Source organism: Rhipicephalus sanguineus, chromosome 5 (assembly GCF_013339695.2).
Source record: "Rhipicephalus sanguineus isolate Rsan-2018 chromosome 5, BIME_Rsan_1.4, whole genome shotgun sequence".
Classification (NCBI taxonomy): domain Eukaryota; kingdom Metazoa; phylum Arthropoda; class Arachnida; order Ixodida; family Ixodidae; genus Rhipicephalus; species Rhipicephalus sanguineus.
The window spans coordinates 33460977-33485621 of record NC_051180.1 but is presented as its reverse complement, the minus strand read 5'-3'; the positions used below and the strand labels follow the sequence as shown (position 1 = coordinate 33485621).

At 43.0% G+C, this 24645-nt stretch overlaps 1 protein-coding gene across 1 annotated transcript; it reads left to right on the top strand.

Annotated features, from left to right (window-relative positions):
* The first annotated feature begins 697 nt into the window (after positions 1–697).
* On the top strand, positions 698–24622 carry LOC119394612 (cytochrome P450 3A24). Its single transcript, XM_049415916.1, has 15 exons — positions 698–959; positions 3327–3423; positions 4101–4153; positions 5064–5160; positions 7482–7598; positions 10358–10372; positions 10941–11029; positions 13502–13647; positions 13958–14073; positions 15074–15218; positions 15606–15766; positions 17122–17213; positions 17981–18124; positions 19945–20107; positions 24542–24622. The coding sequence occupies exons 1-15, from the start codon at positions 892–894 to the stop codon at positions 24620–24622; spliced, it is 1584 nt and encodes a 527-aa protein (XP_049271873.1). The 5' UTR covers positions 698–891.
* The last annotated feature ends 23 nt before the right edge of the window (positions 24623–24645 follow it).

The window sequence follows — 24645 nt, the reverse complement described above, 5'->3', positions numbered from 1 at the left end:
TTCATCCACTTTACTTTCTTCACATTTATATCCTAATTACTACAAATAACATCCCCTGTACTTTACTTGGCATTATTGTCCGTTAGTTCTCATTACTAAAATGGAATATCACACATATGCGAACAAGTTTGTATTGTTCATTCAGTCTAGCAGGGATCGGTGCAACGACCCATTAAGCAACGTTTCAAGTGAAGAGAGCAATCCGGACGGTGACGTGTTGCCTTTAGGTGGCAGAGATGTGTTTGCGGTGGCCCGGAGCGGGATCCCGAAATTTTCCCACGTTCACTGCACTGATACAAAGATTAAAAAAGGGGCGCAAAGACGCTGTTTTGTCTGACCTGCGATTCAATCTCCTTGCGTTTCTAGCCTGCTTCGATACCTATTGAAGGTAAACACTGCCACGGTTCAAATAGAGAGTTAGAGAAAGAGATGATACTAAAAAATGAAAGTATAATGTCAAGGATATTTCCACATGTGGTACGCGGAGTGCGTTTTACCCAGTGGCACGCGGACATTAAGCACGTGCCGCCTCGACTGTATACACAGGCGGGAGGCGACCTTGGCAACTAGCCGTTCGCATTATATGTGTTCCTCTCGTTTCCCCCCCGGATTTCCCCCTCTCCTCTCCCTCTCATCGCGCAGAAAGATCGCTACGTACTCAAGGCAACACACGCGTAGCCTCGCTGGCGACGTCGACACCGCTAGCGCCCCTATCACGCAGCGACCGCTGCAGAACCAACGCTTCGCGCATTCGGAGCGCGCGCGTCCACGAGCGGCAACGACGCGTCTTCAACGGAGAGCGAGCGGACCTGTTCCTTGTGCGTGGGGCGCTGGGAACGCCCCTGTGAACGAGTGTGCGCTTGCCGAGAGGTGACCAATAGCAGGCAGATTATGGCGAGCTTCCTTGGATTACCGGACTGGTTTATCCTCGCGGCAACGATCTGTGTTCTTTTGTACCTGTGAGTATTTTTTCTTTTCACTCGGGAACTAAAATAGAAGGAAAGGCAACGTGAAATGCGAGTAACGTTGGCAGCCAGAAAGGGCAGCCTGCCAAGCGGGGGGGTGTTTAATTGAATTAGTGGAGAGTAAAGCAAGAGCCTAAAAGAGGGCAAGTTGAGCTTTTGATAAAGAAAATGTGTAAGCTAGAAGTCTCATTAGGCTGGCACAATAAATTATCAATTAGAAGGGTCTGATCACGTTAGTGAAAGGCGTGCAATGCATAATTTCTGTGTCACTCAAAACAAAAACGTTTTCATGCGTGTAGTGCGGATATACTGAATTATTCGACGCACTGGCTTCAGGGCACTTGTTCGTGCGCATTCTGTTGCGCACTAACACACGTTTATACTTAACGCTTTTAACGTCGGTTCTGTTTACTCGTCCCATACAATATATTGCGAGTATACGTAGCAGCCCATCTATTATATTTGTCCATTACTCAATTTTGACATCAATGACGTAAACGGGCTTTAAATCCCACCAAATTATCCGAGATTCCCAAATTTACAGCGCACTCACATTCGGCAGGTTACGCGCGTAAATCCCAGTAAAGTTTACCCACGAGCGCACGTACAGTCAACTCGTGTACACTACCTGCACTGCTTTCTCGGATGAGCAAGCTTTGAAAGACGCGAGAAAAAGATAAGTCATCAAACAGGAAACGTCGCTGCAGCCAAAGTTTCGAAAAAAAAAAGAGACTTGCGTTCGTCAGGGCAGCACCATTGGTTACTGCCCTGACGAAGAGAACTGGAAACACTGGTTGCCGTGGCATTTCTTGTTGCACGACTTACCGACATATCAAGCATCAGTTGTCTCCTGAAGTTCTGTCTTATAAGGGCAATACATTACTCACGAATCACACCATTCCACTCGTCCTTGAGCGACCTGCGCGTCGGCAACAATTGTGCAATAATGTTGACCTACGCATTTCCAATCCTATAGACTGCTTGATGACTCCATTGAGATAAAGCTCTTTCGCGGTGCAAAAGTCAGCTTTGTCGTGATACGATGTGAGTAAATGGCAACAAAATGCGCTGTGTGTCCCATCTATTTTCTGTCTATGTCTTCAAAGTGCATCCACATCGTCGTCATGCAGAACCAACTAGCCCAACTGAGAGCGCTGACAAAAAAAAAATGTTTTACGAAAGACGGTATCTTGTCTTTCATTTTCTATCCCCGTTGGCTAGAGCTCATTCGAGCGTTCATTTGAGGCGCTCCCAGAGCGACCACTTTGGTAACGTTCGAATAGGCCTCATGGGTTATTTAATTAATTAATACGGCATATCAACGGGGTTCGACACGGCATGTTCATTCTGTGGTACATGAGCAACCAGTTCTAAGGTGTGCATGGATTTGGAAAGAGAATTATGGCAGCTTCGCACTATATAGTGGTGTCAAGTCTGAAGGAAGTGCGGAGCTGGGCTGCCTTCGTTGTTTTTCTTTATTTTCTCTTTCTCTTTCTCTCTCTTTCTTGTATGCCTTTCTTGTATCGGTTTCTTTATATTTCTTTCTTTCTCACTCTATTTATTTCTCTCTTCCTTCCCTTTCTTTCTTCCTCTCTCAATTTTTCTCTTTCTTTCTATCTATCGCTTTCTTTCCCTGTCTACGTTTTTCTCTCTCTTTACCTTTTGATGTCATTACTCCCTTTATTTATGTCTATTTTTCCCTTACTCTTCCTTTAAATCGCTTTCTTTCTCTTTCTCACTCTTTCTCTCTCTCTACTTTCTATCTCTTTATTTCTATCTCTCTTTTTCTCGAGTTCGTTTTCGTTTGACACCCGCACCTGCTCTACAGCGCAGTAGTGCTTGCCCAATTCCAGTGGTGCATACTCCCCTGGGGAGTTTTGCACGACAGCACAAGTTACCGATAGCTTAAGCAGCTTTACTGTAAAGATAAAAAAAAAGAAAAAAAAAGACGGCAGGAAGGGGAAGATGGAAGCTGCGATGAAAAAATCCGTAAACAAGGGGTGGGTGCTCGAGCCGACGTTTCGACAAGTGGACTTGTCTTCTTCAAGGCTGGAAGTAATTTCCTTAGCTCTCGTGCGTGTATGCTTCGTACCCTCACCTGCACAGAGAAGGAGGGGAAGGCAACTGTGAAAGCGGGGGTGGGGTGGGGGGAGGGAGAATGTAATGAGAGTGAGGAAAGCGCGTGGTGGTTCATGATGATGATAGCTTTTTACGTCGGGGCACAAGTTACCGACAGCTTAAAGAACTTCGCTTAAAAAAAGAAAAAAAAAAACAGTGCCGTTGCAAAGACGTCGTCTTATAGCAGTGCACCTTACAAACAATAATACACGCGACTAAGTGTTATTTGTGCAATCTTCGCAGGTACGCCTCTCGGGATCGCAACTACTGGAAGAAGCAGAATGTTACATCAGAGCCATTTGCGCTCATATTTGGTCCCACGCTAAAACTCATGTTCCAAGTAAGCCACGAAAGTGCTTATATGCGTCAATATCGTACGGAAGAGGTTGAATACAAGGTAGCCCTTCAAGTGCAGATGGAATGTCCACATTGACGAGTGCCAACCGGTTTTTGTGATCTACTGATAAAACGCTATTGTCCTCCGTGAATTTTTTTGGCTGCATGAGAGACGCTTGCTCTTTTTTTAACTGTACCGTGCGACAACTTATACATAGCTACCTGCTTGGTCTTTCAATATAACACAGAATGTTTATAATTTAAATTACAGCCAGCTGATGCAATTTCCTATGCTTAAGCGTAATGACGAGATGAGTTTGCAAAACGAAAGTTGAGGAAGCATTCCTTTACCACATTCATGCTACTACAAAGTTACGCTTGCCGGTGAAGATTTTCTAAACCCCTCTTCACTATTCGCTACAATTTGTAGCTTAATAATTGACTTGCATACGATAACAGGACCGTTCTAATATGTTATGGTACTTGCACCTATACACTAGTTCATGTTTTCATACGCATTGGGTTTATGTATTTTCACGATGCAAATATTGCGGTCTTCATACCAAAAGCTTAGCGTATATGATCACAGAGACAGCTGCAAAGTGTGCTTTAGTATATCGCAGAAAATCGCACAGACACTATCCCGCGCAAGGAACGTTATAATCTCCTCTTATTTTGCAGCCTCTTCATTTGCTTGATACCACACGGTATAACAAATATGGAAGATTATTTGGGTGAGTCTATCAGTCACAATAGATCGTTCCTTTTGTGAAAAAGAAATGACGATATGTATAAGAACTGTCTAGAAGTTTCGTTTTGTTCATTCCATTCAGGCACTGTGAACCAATGTTTTATAATATTTCTATTATAATAATTCAGCCTAAATAAAATTATAGCATGAAGCGGATGCTGAAACAGGCGTATTTCCTTCTCCTTGGCTTAGCAAGTTGCAGCATATAGAAGTTCTTTGAATGTCATTAAGATATATATTTTTATTTTGACGCTCTAAAGTATATTGCAAGTGGGTTTCCGCTTAACCCCGTGATGCCTAACCTCTAAGGCTACAATGAATGCGAAACATCTGAAATCTTGTTCAAGCACATAAAACAAAGTCAAGGGCTTCGATGCATGGCGGGGGAGCTTTCAGTTGTGAATTGTTCTGCAAGCCAATTGCTCATTAATTAATTTTTCATGTTAAATACACTTTAACCCATATAACATTCCAACCTTTGTCCTCTTTTACAATATGACCAGAAATAAAGATAAACAAGTTGTTATAATGTTTCTTTATGTGAAACGGTGTTTGAACATCACATAATAAAAGAAAAACGCTCGGGGGCCCTTGCATGTCACAGCGCACGCAGAGCAGCCTCTCCCCCCTCCTCGCATCTTTGTATTATACAAAATAAAGTGAGCGGCGGTAATGCTGGCGGTTACATTCGATCGGCCACGTAATATTTTAAATAAAAAGGAACTGCATTTAATATTAAAGAAAGCATGACATAGTTGCACAATTCATGAGAGCCATAGCTCATTGCGAAATGGTGTGCATTAGAGATAAATTAAGTAGATGCTGCCGAGTCGGATTTTCCCCTTGATGGTAATGCTGTTATACACAAAGACCTATTGCTTAATGATGTGCAGAACGTTCGAGACAGGCAAGAGGGCACTTTTCGTGGGCGAACCCGAACTGGTGAAGCAAGTCTTGGTCAAGGATTTTCCTTCTCTGCCAAATCGAAGGGTATGTGATGCGCCAGAGCTCCGCCGCACCCCCGTGCACTGTGATATAGAAAATACGTTGAGGTGTGGAAACATGACTGACTATGCAAAGCAGGGCTGGGCAGAGATACTCAGAAAAGTATTCCGGAATACAGATATCGAAATACATGAACTGGAACCCTAAAATACAGATACTGAGATACATTTGCTTTTAACGTAACGGGATATTTCGGAGATACTTTTGCAATAAGACGAGAAAAGTATTCCGGAATACAGTTACAGCGATACAGATACGGAATACTTTTTTTATTTGAAGGATGCTCATACTACGCAAAGACACTTATTAGTGTCTTCTCAGCATAATGTTGTAATTAAAGTTACAGCGCATCGAAACGTTCAGTTCATTTATTTATTTATTACAGTACCCTCAGCGCCATTAAGATATTGCAGGGGAGGGGGTGGACAAAGTACATAATTAGCAATAATGACATAATTACAAGTATCAATTGCAATAAAAATACACTATTTCACAGCAACAGTAACAAGGATTGGACACCGAAATCGATATACTTGGCGAACAAATTAAGCTATGCTAGAAATAGCACACTTTAAGCAAATTATTCGAATAACTAATGAACACCAGTGAATTGAGAAAAAGTATGCATTTACTTTGCACATAGGATCTGCTTTGCTGAGAAGGTTGCTGTGTAGGCTTCTCAAATAGGCTGTCTTCAAACAGCGTCGGTTCAGCCTCAGCACAAGACTCATGAAAGAAAAAAAGTCTGTCTACCGCTGAAGGCGAGCACAAATTCGTGTTATAGTGAATAAATATCGCCTTCATAGCCGGATTGCCCTGCAGCGTGGCGATATTTCTCGGGTCATCTAGATACCGAAACGCTTCCGCCCTCACTTGGGTTGTTCTGACTGTTCAGAATCCAAAGTCTGTCCCCATCTTCGGAATCCTAAGCCGTGTGACCCTGTCGGCTTCAATGAAGCTGTCACCACCACCGACGCTACCAGCACCCATTTCAGAAAGCCGCAACAGGCGAAGTCGGCTCCGGCGGTGGGGGAGCCTGCTATGACAAAACACCGTTTCACGCATGTAATCAATTAGGAACGCACCCTGACATTGGAGATGTGTCTGAAAGCGCGTCAAAGACAGCCATCTTCTAGTCCCTTCCGCCGCGACTACGGGAACTGCTTTTGGAAGTGCCGCCGCTTTGAGAACTGAATGCACGCGAACCACTGCAAAGCCTGCTCCAAGGCGGTATCCGCACGGGGACCGCGAAGTAATAGCTTGCCACCCGAAAAATATTAGGCGTGCTGCACTGACCTTGAGAGACAGCGACTTTTGTCGGCAGAGGCCGACAACACTGCCCCCGCGATTCTGCCGTCTGCGGCGTCGCGCGCTTTACCACATGGACCATTCTGTGCTTGAGCGGAAACCATCGCCGCCCTATCTGTCGGCGACCGGCGGCGCGCCTTTGCTTGTCTTCACACAAAAAAAAAAAAACGCCATTCCCCCTTTGGAAACACACCTCAACTCATTTCCGACACAAAACAGCAATGTAACGAGATACCCGTGTCCAGCATAGTATCGCGATACAGGCGATACATCGTAAATGTATTTCACTACTGAGATACAAATACATTTTTCAAATGTATCTCGATACAGAAATACAGATACTTAAAAGTATCTCTGAAATACTATCGCGATACTCTTGTATCGCGATACTGCCCAGCCCTGATGCAAAGCACGTGTCCTTTCTTTCGCACTACGAATGACAATATTGTAAAACCGGATTTTGCGGCGACTCCACAACTCTGAATACGCCACGAAAGAAGCAATAAGCAACGGTAGCAGCGAGCTCCCATTCTTAATTCGTAATTCATAATGTAAATGAGAACTAACAGACAATAATGCCAAGGAAAGTATAGGGGATGTTATTTGTAGTAATTAGGATATAAATGTGAAGAAAGTAAATTGGACGAAAAGATAACTTGCAGCCGGCAGGGACCGAACCTGCGACCTGCGACCTGCGGCAAGTTATCTATTCGTCCACTTTACTTTCTTCATATTTATAACCTAATTACTACAAATAACATCCCCCATACTTTCCTTGGCATTATTATCTGTTAGTTTTCATTGCGTCTAACAAAGAAAAACGAGCCCTTAAAAGTCACCTTTTCTTAATTCATCACAATATGGTGTCATCAGTTCAAGGCATCACTGTTCATGTGTATATTCAAGTACATTGAAGTGTGGGACGACACGGCCTTACTTCCTTTAGAGGACGACAAATGGGTCACCGAGCTATAGCTGCCCAATTTATGCTGTTGCAGACATTCAAGTTCTTCGACCCAATGTTGGACAACATGATGAGCATTGTTCCCTTGGATCGATGGCGGAAGATTCGGCCAGCCTCGAGTCCAGCATTTTCCACTGGAAAGCTCAGAAAGGTGATGGGCGTTGTCCCTGTAACATTTGATAAGCTGATAAACAATGCATGATAACAATGCTGTAATACTTGTATGTTATAGCTCGTAGGCAATAAACGGTAACATTGCGACACTAAAGAACTCAGGGGATCGAGACAAAGACGCATTTTTTAAGCTTGTATGCGTTTAACGGGATATTGAAGTTTGTTTCACTAGAACGAAGATGCAGACAAAGTTATTAGCCATTAACACGAACGTAGGATAAAGACCGGGTTAAAACATTGGCAATATAGAAACCTGCGCTTTGTGCTCCATGCATAAGGCTTGCACTGCAGTATAGATTTGTCTGAAGGTGGCGACCCTATTGCAAAAACCAGCGCCGTTCCAGTACCCCCAGCGTGATACCAGTACGTTTCTTGGCGCTGGACCGCACTGGGAACACTGGTATACGCTCGAATTCACTGTGACGCCGGTGAAAGCACTGGCAAAGAGCTTGGTCGCACTGGTAGAGCCACTGGCTTTGCCGCTGTGACGCTGGCGCTCACTGGGAAGCGCTGGAGACGCTGGAATTATCACTGGCGTGCGCTGGCATATACTGGAGCCTGCACTGTTCTGCCAGTGCCGCGCGCTGCTTTCAGTATCGTGCGCGGCAGAATGCTTTTATTATCGTTGAATATCGAATGTATGATTCGATGGTATCGATAGATGCTATCCTAATGGGTCCCAAACATGTGTCACAAATTCTAGCTTGGCAGAGAAAGACGAGGAGGTGCGCACTATTTTCATGACATACGTGAATAAATGTGAAATCACGGTAACTTTTAATGTTTTCCGGTCGAATGTGGATAAAAATATGTTAATAACCCAAAGCAGCCAACACTGATCATTTTGCTTTCTACCACGCTTTTTTTTTATTCATGCTGTGCAAAAACGTCGTTAATTTTTGCGGAGCACGTAGAGCAATGAATACACATTTTGTGCATGCCGCTCATATATATCACTTTTGCATCCGTGATGTATTGCAGTAATGACTTCATATTGTAATGTTTATAAGTCTGGAGGCGTTGGTCTGAATATACAGAGCAAATCGTTACATCGCCGTGCAGTTGGCAAGGAAAGGTCTGGCTTCGCGACCCCTCCCAACGGAGGCCAGAAAAACAGCCGTCGTTCGATGTCGCCACACCGGAAACACATCGCGGGCAATTATTGTACTTCCACTTACTTCGGCTATACATTTAGGTCAGGGGATTAGCCAGAAATTTTTTTCGGGGGGGGGGGGGGTTCAATCATACTTTATGTATGTTCGTGCGCGTGCATTTGTATGTGCGCGTGCATATATACGCAAAATTTCGGGGGGGGGGGGGTGAACCCCCCCAACCCCCCCTGGCTACGCCCCTGCGTTAGGTAACAGTTAAAAAGGTTTCGAGGCTAAAGTGCACAAACTTCAGCCATCGCAACTCATCTGCGCTGAGATCGGTCCTACCCAGTGCGGCTCCCAGCGAGTGTTAGGCCTAGCGTACCGGCCGAGTCCGTCTACATGCCACCGGCGCTTCTTGGTTTAAGTACACGCAATTCCAACGTGTAAGATTTACTGTAAAGTATAGTCTGGACATCTGTTAACCTAAATTAACCATTTTTTCTTGTGTGCGGTGTCCGCACAAGGAGCGATGACCATCGATATGGTGGCATACCATCGATGCGAAGCGCTTTCAGCAACGAACGCAGGCTCACCGAAAGCAGCCGGCCGCACTCGCCGGTACTTCTCTGACTCATACGTCAGAACACATACCAGTAAATTGGTACGCGTTAGTGAACTAACACACCGGCATCTTTTTTCAACTAATTGTATTTGTTTTTGCGGAGCGGTTTTATAGTTGTAGGTATCGATATAACTGCTAGTCAAAATACAGACACGCCCGCCCCGCAGTAATATCGTCGCCCGCGCGAGAAAAACTACTCAGTATGAATTCATGTAGGCGCGTATTTATCGAACGAGTCATCATAAAGCTTCTGTACATGTTCATAATTAGCAAGGGCGAGAAACGGCTATTAAAAATCGGCAGTAACAGCCGTGAAACTGTACCCGGCACCTCGATCCATTTGATATTTTTCGGAGTTAAAACGGGAATTCTTAAAGAAACCTAGCGCTCTTTTTATTTTGGGCATTTAATTCGTTGCCGGCCACCCTTTGTTTGTGTCGAATAAAGAAGCAAGCGTGATTTCGAAAGGAAGATCGCGTCTTCATTGAATACGCGACACCGAAATGTCAAACGAAACGCTGTCTTACTGTATTGACTAGCCCTTTTACAGCTGTGTTGACGTGTTTCAGCGTGGCGCAGTGGTAGAGCGCTCGCTTGGAGATTGAGAGGTGGCAAGTTCGAGTCCTCGTAGTGGAGCTTTTTTTTTTTTTTTTCATACGGCTTTTTTTTTCTTTTTTTTTATTGCACTAATGCTTTCTATATGATTTTCTTTGGTAATATATTTATGTAGGGCACGTAGGCACCGCCGTTTTAACGCTGTAGAGCCGTTTTGCGCTTGAGTACCCAGCGCCTCCCAGTAAACGCCGCTCCAGCGGCCCAGTATCCAGCCCGACGCTGGTCCCATAATCAGGCATGGCACTGGACGCTGGTACCCAGTGGCGCTGGGTTTTGCAATAGGGGACGCCTGTTTCGTTGGTGTAACTTCTGAGACGGACTTGTTCGTATTGCTTAAAAGGACATTTAGTTTAGCGTATCATTATAAAGCATGTATGGAAGAGAGTGTAACTTGGTAAACACCAGATGAATTCGCTATTAGTGTGGAACCTTGATAGAAGCTCCAGAAATGTTGTTTGAATGTACCAGTGCAAATTCGTTGCGTTACTTTACCACTATTTTTTTTTACTTGACAGCTAGCTTCGTTTTCTTCTTTATTGTATTTTGCAAGATCTACGATACTGAAAATAAACTAGAAGTCAAGTTATATCTGCGGAAATAAGACGAGTGTGTTATATATTACAATATATCGTTTAGGAGAACTGGAAAGATGACTCACACACTGGAAACACGGGGACGGACACAAGTGCTTAGAGCGAAAAGAGTCTAGGCAATTACATGCATCCTACCTCGCATTCGCACAGATCATACGTAGTGATGCCACACGACGACGCATACGCTTTAAGGGCGAGTGCTCAAGAATTCGCATTCAAAAGCGTGCAGCACAACGGATGACTCGATTGTGAAGCGTGCTTTTTACGATAATCCCCACCAATAACCACTGAAGACCAACTAGCCGAACAGTTATTCTTACTTGAGGAAAAAAATATTGCTTTGAAGTTGTCGTAGTCACACCTGACGTATAAGTGGCGTCAACAAATACACGCAGATGAATGCGCTGATTGAGGACTGCGCGGTGATCACATCAGAGCATCTGAAAAAGGCGGCTGCAAATGAGGAGGACATCGACGTCAAACAGTAAGGGCGTGGAATAGTATTTGTTTTCTTTTCAGAAATAGCCTAAACGGCTCGTATTCTTAGAGACGTTTCGGATATTGACCTAGGATGTTACTTTTGACAGCAAATAATAGGGAAGACAACAACGCGGGATATAGATTCAATCGTTCGCAATAAGAAGATGATGAACGCGGTATTTGGTAAAGGAGGCAATAATGAGTTTAAAATATACACTGCAGCCTTTTTGTTCTTTGCAAGTGACATGTTCATTCACAGCGCGTTTGTGTTTTGGCTGATGGATAATGTGCCGAGTTTTACGACGAATTATCGCACTAAATTTTGTCTTTAGCGTTAGTGCGCAGCTTTCGAATCCATGTTGGGTCCTACTCACATAGTTATAGAAGGAATGAGAAAAAGCAGAAGAGCATCGATTGGTTGTTTTCGAAAGTAAGAGATCCCACCGATGCGAACGTTTGTTGGAAGGCACAACTAACAATTCGCTTCATAAAAGCTTTTTGCTTTGGCGACTGTGAGCAGCATCGAGATTAAAATAACATCGTAGTCGCGTGCACGGCAGTCAAAAGCTATGTCTGAAAATCCCTACATGGGTCTCATGCCTCGGCTAAACTAGACTAAAGGTATAAAATGTCTATATATTAGTCATTCCGCAAGACTTGCAATCTGCTGGCCAAGAATATAATATATATATATATTATTAGATTCTTGACCAGCAGATTGCAAGTCTTGCAGAATGACTTATATATATATATATATATATATATATATATATATATATATATATATATAATATATATATATATATATATATGAGTCCGACTACCATGAGTCCGAGATATACTCATCAGCTTTGGCGACTGTGAGCAGTATCAAGATTAAAATAACATCGTAGTCGCGTGCACGGCAGTCAAAAGCTATGTCTGAAAATCCCTACATGGGTCTCATGCCTCGGCTAAACTAGACTAAAGGTATAAAATGTCTATATATTAGTCATTCCGCAAGACTTGCAATCTGCTGGCCAAGAATATAATATATATATATATTATTAGATTCTGACCAGCAGATTGCAAGTCTTGCAGAATGACTTATTATATATATATATATATATATATATATATATATATATATATATATATATATATATATATATATATATATATATATATATATGAGTCCGACTACCATGAGTCCGAGATATACTCATCAGCTTTGGCGACTGTGAGCAGTATCAAGATTAAATAACATCGTAGTCGCGTGCACGGCAGTCAAAGCTATGTCTGAAAATCCCTACATGGGTCTCATGCCTCGGCTAAACTAGACTAAAGGTATAAAATGTCTATATATTAGTCATTCCGCAAGACTTGCAATCTGCTGGCCAAGAATATAATATATATATATATATTATTAGATTCTTGACCAGCAGATTGCAAGTCTTGCAGAATGACTTATATATATATATATATATATATATATATATATATATATATATATATATATATATATATATATTATATATATATATATGAGTCCGACTACCATGAGTCCGAGATATACTCATCAGCTTGGCGACTGTGAGCAGTATCAAGATTAAAATAACATCGTAGTCGCGTGCACGGCAGTCACAAGCTATGTCTGAAAATCCCTACATGGGTCTCATGCCTCGGCTAAACTAGACTAAAGGTATAAAATGTCTATATATTAGTCATTCCGCAAGACTTGCAATCTGCTGGCCAAGAATCTAATATATATATATATATATATATATATAATATATATATATAATATATATTATAATATATATTATTAGATTCTTGACCAGCAGATTGCAAGTCTTGCAGAATGACTTATATATATATATATATATATATATATATATATATATATATATATATATAATATATATATATATATATATATATATATATATATATATATATATATATATATTATTAGATTCTTGACCAGCAGATTGCAAGTCTTGCAGAATGACTTATATATATATATATATATATATATATATATATATATATATATATATATATATATATAACACTTAGAGAATACAGAAGCGCGGATGAGAAAGCAAATACGCGAAGCCGATATCGTTGTACTGTGTAATGGTCGGAAAATCAACTTCGACCTGGTAAAGCTACAGCAGCCCAGGACGCCCGAGAATTTAAGAGAACGGAAATTTGGGCAAGTTGGTTTGCATTAATTTTAAAAACAGTGGTTGCGAGTCAGCGCCCGTCCCGTTGTTTTTTTCTATACTGTCTTCGAGCCCTTCGAGAATTTCTTGGTTTAGAGAGTTTGAGCATGAAATGTCATGAGCTCGCTTAAGGCAGAGGCGATTGGAGATTCTTGGGAGAGGCGTTCGTCAGGCAGGGTGCAGAGAATATGATTATGATTATGCTGGTTATAGTGGTGTTGATTATGGTAACCTTCGACGTCTAACCTGCTTGCTTTTTTGACACACAGGTTCTTCGGTAACTATGCGGTGGACGTAATCGCAAGATGCGCTTTCGGCACAAGGTTGGACTCTCACTCAGACCAAACCAACGAGTTTGTCACCAAATCGCGACAGGCGTTTTCCGGACGCGTGACGCCACGCCTTTTCGTATTTTGTGAGTAGTTCACCATGGTCACATTTTTTTCGCGCTAAAGGGCAAAGCGTACGCATTCATTTTTTGCGCTGTCCTACAATTATGCTACCATGCCAACGAGTCCAGCTTTCCACACTACTGTGTTAGCATGTTTAGCAAAAAATACAGCACTTCATTTTTATTTTTGATACAATTGTTGCTGATAGTTCCGACATATTTTCTTGGAGCACCTAATTGCCATTTCTTTTAAGGTTGATAGGCTACTTGTGTTAACCTAACGTCGATAGATGGCTAGTGTTAACGTCCGCAATTCCTTATTTCTTCTTTTCAGTTGTGTTCCCAGCTATAGCGAGAATCCTTGGGCTGCGACCCTTCAATACGGACATATTCCTGTACTTCAAAGAGATATGTCTGAACATTATCAAGGGGCGACAGGACAGACAATCTGTAAGTAGCGTTGCTGCGAACTTCTAAAAGGCTGATTAAGAGCTTATACGGAAGCCAAGCTTGCGCACACCGACTCCGCAATTATCGACTTCTCGAGACGGCACGTTACACCACTGCTCTGCTGTGCAATAAAGACTATACTCGGCTTATTCTTAACCATCAACAAGATCAGATTAAATGCGCAGTTAGGCGTAACGTTAAGAGATCAGAAGGCAACGGAATGGCTCAACGAATAAACAGGGATATGCTGGTTGATATTAAGCGAAAAAAAAAAAGGGCCTGGACTGGTCACATAAAGCGTAGAAAAACCAACCGGTGGTCAGTTAGAGCCACGAAATAAATGCCGGAGATGGGGGGGGGGGGGGGCGCAGCCGAGGACGGCAGCGAGTTGGATGAAGGGACGAAATTCAGAAGCTTGTGCAGAAAAAAAATAGAACCAGCTCGCACAAGATAGGGCGCATTGGAGATCTTTGGGAAAGGCCTTCATCCTGAAGTGGACATAAAATGGGCTGATAATAATGATGGTAATACCAACCAAAGTAATTTGGATGCCTAAATGAAGACGCCACTCTCATTTTCTTTATAGCATGTATAGGTCACGAAAATCAGCCGCACTATTAAACAAGCAACGCACTATCTCTGTGACGGACCTGATTACATGAAAGGGTGTCGGACACTTATTCTCCCTTGGTCTGGTTTGGACAACAGATGTCCCATAGGTTGAAAATTCTAGCACCGTAGACCAACACTTTAGGTGCACTTTTGAACTCCGGCTTATAGAACTTCATGACACGCCCCTGCGCATAGTGCATCGCTGTTCCGTGAGCAAGTGTACACATTCTGTACACATACAGTACGCTGTGTACTATGCACTTTTATCCGCACTACTGGCTTTCTCTTTCTTAAATTATTTGTCTAACTCCTGTCGCAAAAAAGCTGTTATTCCGACGTCTCTGCTTTTTTTTTTCGCACTAAAGTTCTCGGTCTCCCCCTCCGTCAGAGAAACGAGGACTTTCTTCAACTCATGATGGACGCCAGGGAAGGAAAACTTTCATCGGCAGCAGAGAACGCTTCTGAACGTGACAACCAGCTGTTCAACCTCGGGTCAGAACTGAAACCCGACACGTCATTTTCGTCAGACAAAAGTATGTTTCTCTGATTCCCCATGTGTTTCTGCGCACCTTGTTCAAGGGAAAGGCGTTGTCGAGTAACACGGACAAAGCCAGAAAGCTGGAAAAAGATCATGAGAACAAGGAAAGCATAGTATGTATGTGCGCAAAGAAAGCTTTGCGGTACAGTAGACATCCCCCCCCCTCCCCCCCCCCCCCCCCCCCCCCCCACAGCTACACGATTACGTGTAAGGTGGCGAAGCTGATCTGCGCAGAAATTGCTAAAGCTTTAAGTATAAGAACGGGGTTACTTTGCAAGGTTCCGGCCTGTACCGATGAAATCACTTTTTTTTGCATAAATCAAAACAAATAGTTTGGAAATAGTGCTGTAATGATTTCTACCGTCGTCATGTATTTTTTCAGCACTGACTGAGGACGAAGCAATGGCGCAGTGCGTACTCTTCTTCTTCGCCGGCCAGGACACGTCGTCATCTGTGATCTCTTACGCTCTCTATCTGTTGGCAATCAATCCAGAGGCACAGGAAAGACTGAGGGAAGAAGTCGACGAGTGCTTCAATATTCACGTATGCCGTCCAAGTTTACGCTTGAGTATAGTGTAGCGTGACTGGCCAGAATGTTTATAAATTGGGCTATATAGTTCGTATTCATTCGCACCGATTAAGATGCGAGCAGCGACCAATGACAGAGTGTTATACGACAAGTGTCATATACGTCTACGTTTATTGCCAGCGTGAGCTACGGCAATCTTAATAGAATTTTATTTATTTATTTATTTATTTATTTATTTATTTATTTATTTATTTATTTATTTGCAGTCAGCATGAATAGAATAACGACGTCATAAACTGCATGCTCTGGGATAGGGATACTTAGTAATAATTTTTTTTTTATAGTGAAAGTGAACACAAGAGTAAAATGAAATTGTGAATCTTTAAGAAAGATGAGAAAATATTCGATGCAATTAACATAATCAGGTGAGCAGAAACACAAAATAAGGCGAAATATGAGGCGGTGTCCATAGCAGGAACATTTAACAAATGCTGCCAACTTTTTGTTCCATTAACGGCTAAGCACGTTGTAGCACTTTCACTGATCCTAAAAGATTACCTCGTGTTCATGAAAAGATTGCTGGTGAAAATTAAATGATTGCCTCAACTGAAATGCGCGCGGTGACTATTGCGGCATCGTAAAGGTTAGTGCGGGGCTATTTAAACCACCTTGAAGCTATTAATCCAGCTGCTTCATGGGAACAAGGCAAAATAGAGGTAAGCACAAAACGGGCAAAGAACCTGTAGCGATGTCCATATTGTGTTTATCTTACCACCTCGGAAATACTGAACCCGTGGAACTCGGTTAGCATTGATGTGGAGGACAACACTACTTGTGCACTACCAGTTGGCTCATTTAGAGAAAAACTAGGAACTCATACCACAAATGCAACCGAGCGAAATTTCATGCGATGTACTTCGTCATTCTTCTTTGATCATGGGCTTCGGCTGCCAGTATTTAAAAGCAGTGCAACAGAACTTTTAATAAGGGTAAAATAAAGTAAAATAAAGTAAACAACAATGAAGTGAATACTGCCGGAATACAGTAGGGCATTATGCCATGCGTCAACATAAGTGACAAAAAGGGAAGAAGAAATAAATGTTAGTGCGCTTGAGGGAAGTACACCAATATACATTTCGTCGTACAGCAAAAGCTTCCTGTATAATTTCTTAACATGTATACTCTATAAATTACCCTATTCTTAAGTTTTACAAAAATTGATAAAACCACTCAATTCCTGGCCAGTCCCTCACAGTGGGTGTGAGCCACATTGAATAGGTGAACACGAACAAGAGATACGGCGAATAAGGCCAGCCAGTGTGCCTGTGAATATTTTCTGGCATCTTATTGTATTCTACATGCGTCCTAGGGAGAACACCCCAGCCTGGATGTGATCACGAAGCTCAAGTACCTTCATGGAGTCGTCTCTGAGGCTCTTCGCATGTATCCTCCGGCCACAAGGTAACGCTATGCGATACGCCGATATGGTAAAATGTTAGCGGCAGGAAAAGTTGTTAGTTACTTTAACATGTAATACGAAGTCTGCATCCCTAGCTTCAGCGTTGCTGATATTGTAATTGAAAGCGTGCCGGGGGTTTTTCTAGAGTGACGTTCTTTTTCTCTCGTTGTGTAAGACCTAATATCGGGTTGCTGTTCTTGTGCTGATTTCAATTTCCAAGCTAGATTTTAAAGCGAAATTCTTGATTTCGTTTAGCAAATTGTATATTCGCTGACCTGCCGTGTTAATTGCAACTTGAGTCTACAGGTGTTACATTTCTCGAAAAAAAAAAAAATCCCAGTGCCGTAATATGCGTGCGCAACAAAGTGCTCACATTGATACTGTTGATACTGCGTTCCCATATATGTGAACCTGCAGCCTTAAATTATAGTTACTTGCAACTTCATTGCATTTTAAATTGGTGCATAATAGTGACATATCAGAGGTCGCGACGTCGGAGTAGGTGATAATCTTCTAATCTGAACAATGCGCGAAATGCATGCAAATAAAAAAAGAAAAGACAAGGATGTTCAGCAGGGCCTTGGTCAGTTGGTCAACATACATTTCGGTATGGTACAAGGAAGAGATATAAGTAAAACAAAGAGGACGCCAACGTAAGTATACTCACAGAGTTCGCCAAAGCAAAGCCATGGCTATGGAATGCAAGCTTCAAACGTGTGCAAATATTATATACACGACAGCTACCCAACTGCACTTCTTATTTCGACAGAGTCGAGCGATCGCCCTTAGAGGACTACGTTCTGGAAGGCACAGGAATCAAAGTGAAGAAAGGGGATCTGATTGCAATCCCCGTGTACTCCATGCACCATGACCCGCAGTACTTTCCTGATCCGTACAAGTTCGACCCCGACAGGTAAGCAAATAAACACCGCATAAAAGATATAGGTATACGCATGTATAACACTCAGTGCTTTGTGGCTTGCAATTTACACCTTTTAATTCAGCCCATGTGGACATGTCATACTGTAAACAAAGAGAACGTTGAAAGAAAAACACACGGGCCTTACATTAATACCACGGGCGTATGACCTAAGAAATATATATGGAAGGATGTTTCGAGACCGATTTATTTTCTTCTCTAGAAATCATTCCCCAAAACAAATCTTGGTGCGTATGTGCAGCGCCAACTTTTCGGGCTAACCTGAGCTACTATTTATGTTAATTGCTGTTGCAGCCGCTAGGTGGAACTACATGTAGGAAAATACCAGAGTCACGTATATGCTACCTTTAGGTAGCAGAGTTGCGCATAGGTCAGTCTAGCAACCAAAGCTATGCGGCGAAGCTGCACTCTCTTTTTGCAGGCTACATGCCTACCGTGTCGCCGATCGGCACGCTTGGCGTGTCAAAGTCCGGTGATTAACTTGACTGTCGATGACTAGTGTCAATCCGGTTCACTGCGGCGGCGGCGTCAAAAAATGCAAAAATTGGCTCGAGCGTCAGCTTCTCCGCAACGCATGGTTGCTCTAGACGTTTGGAAGACAGATGCGCAACTCTGCTACTTAAAGGGAGCATATGCAGTAACTCTGGAAAATACCTTGTCACTGGTCGTCTGCGCATTCTACTGGGAGTGATTGTAGAGATGGACGTCCACCTCGAAAAGCGTGTAAGCATAAAGTTCTGTGTGAAGCTTGGCAAGACAGCCACACAGACGTATGAGCTCCTTCGTGACGCTTACGGCAACGAGACCTTATCGCGGGCGCGAGTTTTCGAGTGGCACGAGAGGTTCGTTTCGGGGAGAACGTCGGTGGAAGACGACAGAAGGCAGGGGTGCCCTGCAACCTCACGGAGTGAAAACAACGTGGCTTGCGTCAGGAAGGTCGTACAGCAAGACCGGGCCATTAGAGTCCACATGCTATCGGATGCTCTCGGCATTAGGAAGACAACATGCTACCAAATTTTGCGCGAGAACATGGGGAAACGAAAGCTGAATGCTAGACTTGTACCACACTCCCTCACAAAGGACTATAAGGATACGCGGGCATCAGTTAGCGCTGATTTGCTTTCCGAGGCAGAGAAGGATGCTGCATTCGTCGACAGGATTATTGCACAAAACAAAACATGGTGCTCTCAGAGTGACAAAATGTCTCGCCAAGCACAGCATTACTGTACTTCCCCATCCACCATACTCGCCTGACATCTTCCATGCGATTTTTTTTCTGTTTCCTCGTGTGAAGTGAGCCCTAAAAGGTCACTGGATGGGAAGCGTGGAACCCATTCAAGACTCCACGACAAAGGAGCTGACAGCCCTGCCAGAAGAAGCGTTTTCCAACTGTTTCCAAGACCTCAAGAAGCGTTGGAAGCTGCATATAGGCGGCAAGGGGAAATATTTCGAAGGGCAAAATTATGTCTCTGTTAAACGCAATTTTTTTAATGGACTCAGTCTCGGAACTTTAAGAACAAAGGTTTACACTTCAAAGACATTGCACAGCCTGAGCGTTTTCTTTTAAAAAACTCCTAAAAAATGAAACAGTAAAGAAGATCTAGTTCAATTCATCCTCTAGAAGAGGCACAGGGAGAGCTACAGGGAGAGCCTTCTCGACTTTCTTTTTTCCTTCCGTGTTTTTGTTTTTTGTAATGAACCTTGGCCTAGTATACCCTGCCATAACCCTACGTCAGCACGGTCTATTTTTGAGATGACTTAGCTCACAGCGACAAATGGTCGCCTCCTTGCAGGTTCAGTGAAGACAACGTGGATTCCATCCAACCGTACACGTACCTGCCATTCGGTGCTGGGCCGCGCAACTGCATCGGCATGCGCTTCGCCCTGCAAGCAGTGAAGCTTTCTATTCTGCACACTATTCGAAACGTCAAGGTGGTTCGCACGGAGAAGACGAAAGTGAGTAGAAATTCTGGCGTACGCACAGTGCATTTGCACGAGCAGGTTACGTGATATTTAATGTAAAAGCTAGCAGTTCACCATAGCGAACGTGAAGTTTGCTTAGTAAGCACACACAAGAAAGTACTGCCGGTGCCTATTTGATTCTCGTGTTGTTACTGTAACGAAATGTTCGGTGCTATGAAAAGCATTTCTTGGTGACATCCCGCGGCGAGTAAATCATCGAAGACAGCCTTAATGCGCTCTGTGACTGCATGCTCCTATGCTTCTGTGCAAACGCGCTCGTGCAGTTTTGGGTGCAAACGTCCACGTAAGTACTGGCTAAGAAATTAAGTTGAATGAATTTGGACAGAGAATAATATCCAGCAAGGAACAAACATACCTGTTGGATGTAACAAGAGGAGAAGAGTCATCACCACCCATGGCCACCCATGGCCCTTGCGCCAAAAAAACCCCACTAATCATCGAGAAGAGCCATCACGAAGTGCAAGTCTAACCTTTCGGAACTATTATAAAGAACTATGTCCTTGTCATGCATTATGTAAAGTGTAAACAAAGCTACGCCGCCCCAGGTAGGCTCCGAATTTGGGAATGCAGATAGAAAAATTAAAACGAGGTAGTTTCCCGAACTACGTTTGTTTTGTTGTTCTGTTCTTTTTTTTCGTTCCTGAGAAGCTCGTATAGTCATGGGGAGCCTAAGCTGGAACAATAACAGCAGACGACTGATAGTGGTGGCGCAGCCCCGCCGCGAGAACGGAAAGCTGCGACGAGAGTAAATATGTGTTCGAGAGCGGCTGATTCGCACGGCAGCAGCGTAGGTCACTCTCGAACACATGTTTTATCTCGCGGCAGCCCTCTTTCCACAGATGGGCCGGGCCACCAGTATTTGTCTGCTGTTACTTCGTTCCAGCTTAGGCTGTCCATGACTGTACAGCATTGACGCAATACAGCACAAAATTTGAACGCACTAGAATAGACCAGTGATGAATTGGGAAACTGTGAACTCTGACAAGTGTGTGAAACAACAGCGCATTTATTTTGGCATTGCCCACTTTACGTGTGGCAACGAAAAACTCTGACTTAAACGCTGACAGGAATCGGTGTGGCAACGCTAAGTGAAAGTGGTATTTTGTCGGCAATGTGCGACGAGACAAAGTTAACAACTCCTGTACAAGGGCAGACTGCAGCAAAACCACTACGTTACGTGGTTATTGTATATACGCATCACTTCTCCCTCTCCCCATCATCACCCTTCGTAACGTTTTTTCCCCTTTCCCTTTTCCCCTGTGCAACGTAGCAAGATAGAACACTCTAGCTGAGGCCGATCTCTGTGCCTTCTGAAAATTCTCTCTATATCTCACTCGGAAACCGGAAAAAGGTCACTTATCAACATTATGTTAAGGCAGTTTTAACAGCGGACTTGTTTAAGCTTGGCAAACCCCCGGTTCGCCTCGATACGAAACTATCATCACAATGAACTCCGCGCCCTCTCTTCGTCCTCTTCATCTTCTGCTTCGCTCCCCGAACGCGTGCATCCAACGCGCGCTCTCCCGCTTTGTCCGGCTTGAGATGCAGCAATAACTCGGATAGGCGAGAGTGAAAGAAAGAAAGAAAGAAAGAAAGAAAGAAAGAAAGAAAGAAAGGAAGAAAGAAAGAAAGAAGAGAGTGAAAGAAAGAAAGAAAGAAAGAAAGAAAGAAAGAAAGAAAGAAAGAAAGAAAGAAAGAAAGAAAGAAACAAATAGATAAACAGAGAGAAAGAAAGGGAAGAATGAGAAAAAAGATACAAAGGCAAAGAAACACACAGACAGAGAGAGAAACAGATGCAAAGAAGCAGATACAAAAAAGTGATTGAAAAAGCGGAGAGCAAGAGAGAAAGAGAAATAATCAGAGAAAGAGAGGTCAACAAAGAAAAAGAGTAAGAAATAGAGAGAGAAAGGTCAGAAAGAAAAAAAGATAGAAAGACCGAGATAGAGAAATTAAAAAATGAAGTAGAAAGAAAAAGAGAAGATGAAGACAGAAAAAAATCACCGCATCTCCACTAATGTGAATCATGACGAGTGGTGAAGCATTGGGTATCGTACCGGTATGTCATCGTACGCCACCCGCGCGTTGCCACTGCGAATGTAAATTGAGTGACATAAAGTGTGCATATACATAAATCTATTTATTTGGTTCCTCTTTAATGCTCTTCTATTTTAATCCTCTTGCTATAGAAGAACCGACATTTGGGCGAGTTGGATTGCGTTAAACATGATGAGTGGTTTTCAGCGCAAACGACGAATACACAGAGAAGAAGGAACACGAACACCAGCGCTGTCTAACAACTAACTTTATTAGCAACGAAATCACACATTTTAAAGCACAACCTATCCCACGTGAGCACACGCCGATGATGCCATATCAGCGATACAGTACAAATTCAAAGGGTAACTAAACATAAAGTATCACGAAGCAAAACAGTTCAAGAAAGCAATCTCTCTGTCATGCAAGGCGATAGACGGCACACTTACACAACTAGGGCCTTTTTTGAAGATGTAAAACACCTCCATAATCTCCCTGGTGGCCTTGTCCGCATGCGCGAAGATACATACGGTGTGTTGAAACATCGGTGTGCACGCGTGTTCTGTGGAATGCTTGCAATAATTGGTATATCGTCTTGAGTTCTGGATTCCGTTTTCCTTTCGTTATTACTGCTTTGTGGTCTGTGAAATGGAGAGCCATTGGTTCTTCGAGTGAATCTAATCTAAAGTTGGCAAAGACAAGATCTATGCATGTTCCTCGGGTGGTTGCTGGTTGTTTCCAGTCATATGAAATGCATCGTAGAGCGTATCGAGACATCATATACTGCATAATTCAGTCACTGTCCATAATGTCTACTTTGAAGTCACCGACTAGCATAAAGGGTTTGTGCTTGTACTTTATTTCGTAATCGTAATCGCAACATGCACATGTTTAGCCTTTGAGGAGGAAATGCCGCGAACTTCTAAGGTTGTCTCCGACTCAAGCTCTCATGAAAGCATTTCTTCAGGGTTTAGCTCATTGAAGACAAACTGTCAGGCACGACACCTTCCGCATCCCACTGTGCACATCCTTCAGAATTGTGATGGCCAGCTATGTTGATTTCGGGAACGTAGTGCCTTTGATTATTATTCGATTTCATTTTTATTTGGATATTTCAGGAGTGTTTTGAGTGCTGCATATGACTTTTATGTGAGACTTTATGTTCGTAATCGTAACATACACACATATGCTTCGACTACAGCAACGCTTTTTTATATACCGTGACAGCGGACAGTGAGAGTCGACGACAAAGCTAGGTCCTAAGGTGCTTCGCCCCTAAAGCAGAGAAGAAGAGAAAGAAAGAGAGGAAGGAAGAAGGAGAAAAATAAAGAGAAATCAGGAAGGCCGCCCAACTCCGCTGTTGGTTCCAGCCTTGCGCCGCTAGAGCAAGTTGCGCAAACCTCTTTACCTGCTTACAAAGATCTAATTATAAATGCCGGCAAAGATACAATGAACAAATTGAAATATTACTAACAAAGCGTGCGTAATAGAACATTCAGCGAACAAAAGTTCGCTGAATGCGAAAAGAACGTGGTGTGCAGTATTCCACTAACGCAGCGGCCGGAGGTACATAGGTCATACAGAACGATGCGTCAACATTATACGGGATCAGAGAGCACGGTAATAACTTCCAGCAGATAAGCGATCCGAGAAATTCATGCGACGTGTATAAAATGGCGTTCGTGCTTGCCATTGTTTGATAAGCAGACAGAGACTACGCATATACATAATAAAGCGTAGAAAGTGGTTCTCGAGGCTTTCGATATATTATCGACACGTGAAGATGAATGCGTCAGCGCTCCATAAATATTACACCAGGTGTCATAAAACTGATTCATGACACAACAAAACAAAGCAAGGGAGGTGTGGACGCGTGACGTACACGGGAAAGGGTTGTTACGTCATGTAATTGTTCAAGCAACTGTAACACTAACGTCGCATGAATAATAGAGCTGCTAAAAAATCGCACTTCTGTGTGTGTCGGGCTCTGCGTGTTGTGGTGTACAACATGATGAAAAAAAAACAAATATAAAAGACAATCTTATAAAACTCGGTGTCATGGCTCCATTTGTTAAACTGGGGATAATGTACCCCTTCTTTATAAGTGACTAACTTGAACGCGGAATGTGCAAGGAATCCTAATAAATTTCCAGAAGCTCGTAGATCGTTGCAGCTTGAAATTGAGGACGCACAAAATAACAGTTATTCAAATAGCGACCTGTAATTCCGATAGGTGCAGCCTATATATTGGTATTATTCGAGTATTCCTACCCAGCCGGAATCTGCGTTTTAAACACTATTAATCTATAAGCGCATGTCTGATTATGGTTGTAATATCCGGGCAAGTTATATTGACACTATTCTTATTTGCAGGTTCCTCTGGAATTCCAAAACGGTTTCAGCGTCCTCACTGCAAAGGACATCACACTGGGAATCCGAAAACGGGACCGATGAGAGTGATTTTCTTCTCGCGATTA

What these genes read in the sequence shown, in the direction of transcription:
- LOC119394612 (XM_049415916.1), top strand. Translation starts at nt 892, where the DNA reads ATGGCGAGCTTCCTTGGATTACCGGACTGGTTTATCCTCGCGGCAACG. An exon ending in AAATATGGAAGATTATTTGG is followed by an intron (nt 4,154 to 5,063) that starts GTGAGTCTATCA and finishes AATGATGTGCAG; the next exon opens with AACGTTCGAGACAGGCAAGA. An exon ending in GTCATTTTCGTCAGACAAAA is followed by an intron (nt 15,219 to 15,605) that starts GTATGTTTCTCT and finishes GTATTTTTTCAG; the next exon opens with CACTGACTGAGGACGAAGCA.